The 9,993-nt window shown below is 38.0% G+C and overlaps 1 protein-coding gene across 1 annotated transcript; it reads right to left on the minus strand.

Moving 5' to 3' along the window:
- Positions 1-801: 801 nt before the first annotated feature.
- Positions 802-9,804, minus strand: HOGA1 (4-hydroxy-2-oxoglutarate aldolase 1). The gene is made up of 7 exons (XM_039331088.1): positions 9,359-9,804; positions 6,643-6,771; positions 6,369-6,496; positions 4,940-5,074; positions 4,250-4,346; positions 3,866-3,999; positions 802-2,933 (listed from the first exon to the last, which is right to left on the minus strand). The coding sequence occupies exons 1-7, from the start codon at positions 9,603-9,605 to the stop codon at positions 2,784-2,786; spliced, it is 1,020 nt and encodes a 339-aa protein (XP_039187022.1). The 5' UTR covers positions 9,606-9,804; the 3' UTR covers positions 802-2,783.
- Between the last annotated feature and the right edge of the window lie 189 nt (positions 9,805-9,993).

Raw genomic sequence — 9,993 nt, forward strand, 5'->3', positions numbered from 1 at the left:
AATATCCTGACATTTTCATGTAAAATTGGTCCAATTCAGAATTCATAATTCCATCAATAATGAATCCTAATCCAAAGACAGCAAAGTAGTCCCAAACCATGGTACTCCTGCACCATTTCTCAGATAGGATAAGATTCCTATGCTGAAATGCCATGTTTTATCTTTCACCAAACAAAACACTTCATTCCAGCCAACAACAGAATTAATGTAGGGTCTTTTGGAAACTGTATTGCATTATACACAGGTAATAATGTTCTTTTTAGAGGAGAGTGAGTTTCTTCCAACCCCATCATGTATACCATTGGTATTCAGTGTACTCCTAGTGGTGGTCTCATGAGCACTGACTTTTATCAACACAACAGAGGCCTTTAGTTACTTAGATGTTACCTGGAGGATTACGCACATTACTGTTTTTGTTATTTTGGTTAGTTAACCACTCCTAAGGAGGATAACAGTGGTGATGGATTGCCAGCCTTCATACAAAATCTGCTGACAGTGGACTGGTCAAGTCCAAACTCCTATTTTAGATCATATTGAAAATTTTAAGTACTACTATACAGGCTCCATTCTCTAGCTCCATTACTCACTCATTCAGTCCTTGAAAGATCAGTGGGAATTAATCTGAAAAGCTTGCCTATTATTGCAATGAGAATATCTGTTTAGACTGAATATAAAAACAGGACAAATCATCATATAACCACTCCAATGTTGGAATATAAATTGCTGTTGTTTTTTAAAAAGCAGACATTTTGCATATGTATGTAATGATAGACATCTATATACTACTAAAACTCTCATTTCTGATGGTTTGTAACCTTTAATTGGATGAAATGGTGCATTATAGGATAACAATTTTTGAATCAAGATACCTCAGATGGGCAAACTTATAGAAGCTGTACAAAATCTGGGACCCATGACTCCCAGAGGATTGAAATTTGGGAAAGTTGTGGCAACTGCTGCAGTCATGTGATCATTCTTAATACTCCCTGCCAACTTCCTACAAAGAAAGCCAACAGGGAAACTTGCAGGAAGATGGAAGTTGCTCCTGCTCCCACTGCTATTTTCCTCCTGTGGTCATTTAGTTCAGCTTAGATAAGGAAATATCTCTGAAACATTGACCCAACAGGTTATGGGTTGTCTAGTAATCTTAAAAAGTGTTCTTTCAACTCATTTAATGGACCATATTTGAATATATGAATTTGGTTTAAATGGTAAGTTCAAACAGCACTTAGCCAAGATGCCATTTTGTTTGTTTGTGGCTGAGCAAATGCATGACTTCAGCTGCTGTAATTTATCCAACAACTAAAGTTAAAACTTAGCTTAGCAGAGTGTATTTAATGCCGCCAGTGAGTTTTAGATAAATATAGGCTACTCTAATACTTTCCAATGCTATTTTATTATATTCCTTTCCATTTTTTTCTTTAATCCTTTGACCTACAACTGTCAAAACTGCCCCCTTTGAACAATCTTCACCTGGTGCTAGTCTTTGTGTTTGCAACTGCCTGCTATGCTATGCTGGCAAAATGTTAAGTCCTTTACTGTTTTCATATCTATGTTAAGAAAATGTTGACACAGTTAGCTTCCATTAATCAGTACAACTAACTTAAGTACCTGTTATGAGGCAATGCATTTTCTTGTTTACAACTTCACTTTCCCCCCAACTTTTTTCACTTAAAGAAGGGATTTTCTGTAACACTTTTTGTTCCATGCATGCTATTGGAATTGTATAAAATACTTCAAGAAACAGCTTGATTAAATTCTGGTGCTCTATTCTCCCTGACCTCAGCCATATAGTTATTGGGTTTGGGGCTATGACTATATAGACACAATTATCCACTTCTAGTAATTTTGGATCTGGGTGTAGAACAAGAAGCTGTACCCTCAATTAGCCTTAATGTGTTTATGTTTTAGCTAAAAATATAGTCATCAGCAACGCTACTGAATGGTTCTCCATTTCTCTTTCCAAATATAATGCACCATTATTAGACAGGAAACAGGTACAATAACAGAAGCATAATTATCTTGAAGAATGTATTTTTATGCCATACCATAAAACTTCTGTACTTGAGGATGACTCAGACCTATGTAGCAGTGTTTTATAAAACAATTTTTAAAAAATGCTTAAATTTTGCTGATCTAGCTTTAGTGAATACCATAAATATATAGTTATAGTAATAGGTTAGAGATAGATTATAATGGAGAAAATCTTTGTAGTTATTAAAAGTCAAAAATGACTTGATGGCACATAATTATTTACTAACTGCACATTCTTATAACACCTCAGGAATGTTCAATTTTTCAGTGGATTATACAACTATGCAACAAACTCAATTTATTGTACAAGAGGTAGTGATGCCTAGTAAGTCACAAAAATGAATGAAATGTCATCTTTTACATAGGACATTATGATTTCACATATCTGATTTCTGAGCCCAGAGAATTAGCATTTCAACAGTTTATGATTCCAGAACTAATCATGATATAGGAAAATACTGAAGAATAGAATATAGATAAGACTATATTCTAGATATGCAGAATTGAGAAATTTTAAGTGACAAAGGAATGTTGGGCTTCTTGTCAACCATGAGATGCAGGCTTTTGTCATTTAAAGCTCCATTCTGAAGATTTTATTCCACTGTTTTGTTGCTATAGCGATGTTCCAATAAGTACACTATGAGTTGAATGAGCTGCATCAAAGTAAATTGCAAGACATGTGAGCCTTTCCCAATTAGATAGTAATTGGCTAAAGCAAGATTCAGGCATTGCTAGAACTCCTTTGTCCTTCAGAGCCAGCCATTGGAGGTGAAATCACGGCGTAATTCCATTAATTGTGTCTCAGTTAATGGGAGCAAGGGGGCACGGCAAAAGCCTCCTTTATAGCCAAACCACTCCATTGCCTGCTTGAGACCTGGGACCCCAAATTTCCGGGTGACCTTTTAAAAAACAAACAATATAAAATTCTAAAAGCTACTATCTGACTAATATTGCAGAATAACTGTTTGCAAATTTCTTTTCATGCAAGCACCACAGAAAATAGCACAGACTGAAGATTTGTACTATCTGAAGATTGGTAATGACAGACAATTGTTTCTCTGCAATTTTTCATAAACCTAGGTAAGGAAGCCATGTCTGCATCATTTCAGCATTTTGAGTCAATGTAGACTCCTTGAAACAATGTAGATTATTATTTTCTTGGAGCAAATGATGATTTTTTACTTAGGTAACGTAAGATCTGGAGTTAGTACAAATCCATTATTGATTCAGGCCAATTGTTTAAATTTACATTTAAATGTCTTTTAACAAGAGACATCACAAATTTATTCTGGTACCTTAGACACAGAGAGCACATTTCTAGCATTGAATTATGGAAAACAGAAGGATTAGGAAAATTAGTAAAGGAATTAAAAGTCCTGGCTATCTTTTTAAAAAAAATATGCCAAAATTAATCTGAAAGTAGTATTTCAAAATTCATAATTTAAAAGTTTTTTAGGGGAAGAACACATTTTGGAAACACACCATGTGAATAAAACACAGGCTTTTTAAATATTGTGATCTTTTCCTCTGTTTTTTTTTTTAAAGCAAAATAGAAATTTTAAATGTGATAAGCTCAAACTACTGGAATGAAAGCAGGAGGTCAGTAGACAATGATTTAGCAAAACTGCTTTATCATTGAATTTGACAGCATCCAGTTCAAAGAAGATTATTTTGTCAAATGAATAGAATTGGACTTCAGACTGATTCCCAGCTATGGGAATGCCACTAAAATATTCAATTTTTATTATTCTAACCTTCTTTCCCATAACCTGCCAACAAGGATAGCTCCACTTTAGAATCTTTAAGTTCCCCCAGATTTAAGGGCTCTTACTGCAATGTTTGGCTCAATCAATCGGTGCTGCAGTTCACGGGCTTCACTCCAATTTCCTGCACGGCAAAGATCATCAAGCTGACAGACAGGACTGCCTAGTACGTTGGCAAGGGCACAGACTCCTCCTGTAGCACCTAGGGTAGAGCTCAGAGTCAATAGAAAATGTCTAGCTTATAAACTATTCACCTTCCCATATATACTTCCTCCACCCCAACTGCCTTTCTTGCATTATTCTAGAGCATACTAACTTAATAACAGCTTCTTAGCAATCGTGTACATTATAATACAACTACCGGTATTAAGTGTTTTTTAAAATATTACAATAGCTGCTTTCCTATTCTGTATTGCTTCGCCATATCTTGAAATATTTATCCTACAACCTACCTACAATATAGCTGGCTAGAAAAAAACCAGCTGATCCTGCCAGTACCTGGAAGTCTTCATTCTGCGTCTTGTGGACAAGCAGCCCCAGGCGGGTAATCTGATAAAAGATAGGTTGGCTTGGTAGCAGAAGATAGCACTAATCACCAGTCACAACTGAAATGCCAAAAGGTGCCATTAGCAAAAACACAGGGCGCTCATGGTGATACTGCACTCATAAGCACACACGCCAAGGAAGTCACAAATACAGGGCACCTTAACGAGCATCTTAATATTGTCTGTTCATGCCACTTGTTTTTGCTAAAGCAGCCTTTTCCAATGTGGATCTCTCCAGATGTTTTGTCCTAAAAGCCCCAGCAGCTCTAGTCTGCATATCCAAAATGGTAATGGGAATTAAGAGTCAAAACATCAGAAGGCCAGTCTAAGGTTTGTTATATTTTTAAAGTTTTGTATTTTTCTACTTTATTTTACAAAGAAGGTCTAGATATTTAAAGGACAGCTAAGGACCACACAGTCTCCAGCTTCATGCATCTAGACAGGTCTGTTGAAAAATTTTAGATTGCAGAAGTTCATTAGCAAAATTTCCCCTAATCTGATACCCAATACATAGATTCTTATATCACTAAGAAGGAATAAGAATCCCCTTGAGGGGGATCACATTAGTGCAGCACCTGGTTGACATATTTCACTCACATTGCCATCACTGTCCTTGATCCCCACTATGTTAGGATGTTGCGCGAGGCTGAGCACTGCCTCATTGGGCAGTTCCAAGCCTGTGTTGGCTGGAACACTGTACAGTATCACAGGGATTGGAGATGCATCAGCCACCTGGGGACATAAAGTAGTAAAGTACATGGGCACACAGGGAAACAATCTACCAGTGAGAAACAAACTGCCCTTACAATATCATTCTTCAGCAAGTCCTCTCACCCAAGTCCAGGCAATACAAGGCAATCTCAAATTATTGTAGAACTAGGATGGTGGATGTGTGCCATATTTTCTCTTTTCAAACAGAAGGCCAGACTTAGTTTTTGGCTAATATGTTAAGGGCTGTACTTTAAACAGTTGGCAGGGCCAAGATAAAAGCTACATTGAATTTAATTGACTAAATATAATTAATTAATTCTAATAGTATTTTTCTCAGCTGTCAAAATAAACACTATACTTTGGTGCCAGCTTCTGGAGGATGTCTGAGGCTTTTAGAGGAATATACATTGTTGAGGTCCCAATTTATGTACCTCTGTTGCACAGATATTGTAATTGCATCTGCCTTGAATTTTACTCAGCTTGTTATTGCACTTCAGTATTTAGACTGAATCTGAACAACTGAACTGTTACGTGCATTTCCTGTTCAGTAGAATGTAGATCATTGGAATATAATATTTTGCTGAATTGTGATATGTCCATTCTTTCACTACAGCAAATTTCAAAATTGTAGTCCTTCTATGGAAATTACCATGACTTTAAGAATGGCTTGTGATCTACCAATTGTTTTAACTCAGCCTATTCTAAGATGGCATCTTTCAAATACATTGGAATTACAATTCCCAGTATTCCCAACACAGTCAAATCTTATATGCAGCAATTCCAACAAATGTGGAGGACATCGATATAGAAAGGCCTTTTCAACTGCTTGTGAAATTTTCAGAGTCTTGAGAATGAACACTGAGAAGTTAGTCTCAACTCTATAATGAAAAAGAATGGAAGATGCAAATTCCCATTATTCACTTTCAGCTTTCTGTTCAACTCTCAGTCTCCAAGCAAAAGAATGTGAGACAAAGTACTACTATCTGCAATCAGCCATTAAATAATGTAAGAAATTTCACCTGAATCAAGAATTTTTTTAAAAAAATAGTTGAATTTCTATTTTGTTGGAATTCTAACAATACCTTCAAGTTCAAACAACATGTAACAGATAAGGAATACATAACACCTCCATCGTAACCTCATCTTATCATACCTTCAAAACTTTCTTTAGTACCAATCATCTGATCTGGTTTATACATAATACTAAACCATAATGTCAGCTTTACTTTTTCGGCTCAAGGTGTAATGTGATACCTTTGAGACCACTTCAATCTAGTAAATATAAATCAGAGAATATCCTGACCCACTTCTTTACCTGTGTGTAATGATGGATCAAGGCAGCACTAGTCATGCTTCCACGGAAGTAGCAAGGAGTTACCACAAGAGCAGCATCAGCACCCTTGTCAGCCATTTGTTTTGTTTTTTCAATGGTGCAGTGAGTTGCTAAGGGAAGAAATATAAGTGAATTAAAGGGCAGCTCTTGGGATATTAGGAGCTTTTTGAGGGTCAAATAAGGCACCAAACATAGAATCCTTATATAAGGTATGGTCAGCTAGAGGCCGACTCCTCTAGTCTTTTTTATTGCTCACATTCACATCCTGACCCAACCAGCAGGAGGTTTTCCTTAGGCAGAGCTTGGTGCACCCGCATCACTACTTCCAGGCATTCCTCTTGTGTCAAGTAGGGGGCTTCCCCATTGGAACCATGTACTACAAAACCTAAAGAAATAAGAAAATAAAACACTGAGTAGATATTTAAGTTTCCACCGATACTATAGTTTTAAGTATGCATACAGGCAGTCCTCGACCTACAACCAGTAATTTAGTGACCATTCAAAGTTACAACGTCACTGAAAAAAGTGATTTATGACGATTTTTCCACACTTAACAAACGTTGCAGCATCTCTACAGTTTTGTGATCAAAATTTGGATGCTCGGCAACTGGCATGTATTTATGATGGTCGCAGTGTTCCAGGGTCATGTGATCCCCTTTTGCAACCTTCTGACAAGCAAAGTCAATGGGGAAGTCAGATTCACTTAACAACCACGTGACTACCTTAACAACTGCAATGATTCACTTAACAGCTGTGGCAAGAAAGGTCGTAGTGTAGGTGACCCCTATATTCCCTTAACCATCTTGCTTAACAGCAGACATTTTGGGCTCAATTGTGGTTCTAAATTGAGGATTACCTATGTTTTTAAACTAAAATTCTCCAAAGCAACATACCGTCATCAATGAATTAAATAATTAACATTATAGAACTATAAGATGAACAAACAATAGAAAAAGCAGCAGGCATTAAGAAACTAGTAGTCTATGCACAACAGTAAACAAGCCACATTAGTCAAGGTCTGGTGAATATGTCTTAATCTTGCATCCAAAAGATGGAAGTGATATACAAATCTATTTTTGAGAATGAATTCCAAAGTAAAGGCACTACCATTTAAATGTCTAGTTCTCAGTTACAAATACTGAAGTTTAAAATACTATATTGAAGTGGAAGAAAGCTCTTTTATACTCTGGTCCTCAGTTGCTTACTGTATAAAAGTCACAACTCACATTTTCATTTGTGTTTGAAATACATAGTAGCATATTTTAAAACAAGAGAGATACATGTTCCAGATGAATATTGAAGTAAGAGGTAAGGAACTAGTGGCTCTCTATATACTGTTGAACTTACAACTATTATTAATTCCAGCCTTATGGGTAATGTGTCAGATTGATGGCAATCGTCACCTAATAATATTTAGAGGAACACATCTCCTGCACCTGCAGCCTAACTGCCATGTTTTGACTCAGTTTTTCAGTAGATTCCAAGGCAGTATTGTATATAGCAGTGTTTCTCAACTTCGGCAACTTGAAGAGGTATGGACTTCAACTCCCAGAATTCCCCAGCCAGCACAGCTAGCTGGGGAATTCTGGGAGTTGAAGTCCATACCTCTTCAAGTTGCCAAAGTTGAGAAACACTGCTATATAGTATTGCAAAAGCCTAGTCTAACTTTTACCAACAGTTGAACTGAGGAGTTTCAGGTTAAAATCCCAAATGGAACATTGTTCAGTAGGGAACTTTGCAATATTATTTCAGCCCAAGTTACCTCACAACTTAGTATGGGGATAAAAGTAAAGATTTCTATTTACAACCTCCAGCTTCTCTCAAAAGAAAGATTAAAAAATAAATGCAATACACAAATAAATAAGATGCAATAATAGGTTGAATTTCTACTTGACAATATAGTTAGACATATGATCACTTCCATGAAAACACAACAGCTTTATCCTGAGAGCAGATGAACTAAGAGCTTTAGGAAAGAATACACTTCCTGGGAATTCAAGAAGTATACAAGCTGTTATTGATTTAATATGGTTATCTGCTAGTTAATGTTAGTAGAACATTACTCAGAGATAGGAAAATCTGCTATCCAGTGCATGTTCCTCCATGTTCCATTTACAGTAGGCTAGGTCTAAAGTCTGGGTGGGCAACTATGCGTATCCTTGAATACAAAGTAATTCGGCTGTGCTTCTCTTTCCCATCCTTTGAAAGCACTAATAAAGTAAGAAGGGTCAATCTCTTTTTTCCTAATTTTTCTTAAACTAACAAAACTGGAAAAAGTGGGGCAGAAGGAGATGGCAGAGGATGAGATGCTTAGTTAATGTCATCAATGAAATGAACATGACTTTGGACAAACTCTGGGAGACAGTGGAAGACAGTAGAACCCTAGTGTTCTATGGTTCATGGTGTTGAGAAGAGTTGCACACAATTTAGCAATGGAACAACAACAAAATAATTCTGGATAATATTCAGCCGTAACAGGTGTATGCCTTCCTGCTACAATTTACTGATTGCACTTTCTCCACAGTGAGACATGTTAGTTTCTTGCCTGAAACTGAGTATTTTCCATGCTAGGAATGTGCTTTTAACAGAAGTCTGTCCAGATGGCCTGAGTTCAGCATTTATGAACAAGTTAATATATCACATTTTATTTAACTAGAATTTACTAATAAACCACCACTAATTGGATTCATAACCACAATTTGAAAACAAGAAGAGTAAGCTGGTTGGTTGATTTTAGAGAGCAAAAGGAAGCATACTGGAAACTCTTTTAAAAAAGAGATTTCCCCCCCCCCTCTTTCCACAGGGATCACAGGCTACAGCCACAAGTTAGTTAACGAATTTAACAGAACTTGGCCATGGATGCAGCAAGTAAGGCCGAGTGGCACCCAAGCCTCTCGCCTCCCTTCCCTGACAAATGTCGTACCCCAAAAGGACCCCACGTGCCCCTCTCCCCTAAAAAATGCCAACCCTACCTCGGAAGGGGATTTCGGCGTAGAGGCGCAGATTCTCCTGCAACCGGGCGTAATCTACACGGCCTTGAGACGTGAAAGGGGTGACGAGGGGCGGATAGATACCCCGCAGATCTAGGCGGCGAGCAGGTGTCGCTGCAGCCAAGAACCTTCGGAAAACGCCTCCCGCCGCGACGGGCGCGGGGCTCGCGCAAGGGGTCCGCTGCCAAAAGGGGTACAGAAAGCGCGGGACTAGGGTCGCCCTGGCCATCCCGCTGTTGCCTGACGCGAATACTGTGCCGTTCCGGACCACCGGATCCCTAGAAGAAGGCGGGGGAAAAGTTCTCCAAGACCGCCCGAGGGGCGGGAAGTCAGATCTCACATTTCAGCTTGAACACGGCTGGCTGACCTCCTTTAGGAGAACTGAAATGAGAAAGCAGGCGCCGGTTCATCTCTTCCCTCTCTTCGGTTCCTTTTCATCTTTCAGGCTGGGCCTGATCCCATACGGAAGTAGGCCAAACTCCCTCTGAGTCTAGGGTTTCCTTATCTATGAATTTATAAATCGCTTCACTCAATGCTATTCAAAGCAGTATACAAAAGGAAGTATTTGAGGACTGAATTTGATAAAATCCATGAAAAAGGCAGTTATGGAGAAGAGG

The sequence above is a fragment of the Crotalus tigris genome, unplaced genomic scaffold, assembly GCF_016545835.1.
Source record: "Crotalus tigris isolate CLP2741 ecotype Arizona unplaced genomic scaffold, ASM1654583v1 scf7180000024434.1680833, whole genome shotgun sequence".
Classification (NCBI taxonomy): domain Eukaryota; kingdom Metazoa; phylum Chordata; class Lepidosauria; order Squamata; family Viperidae; genus Crotalus; species Crotalus tigris.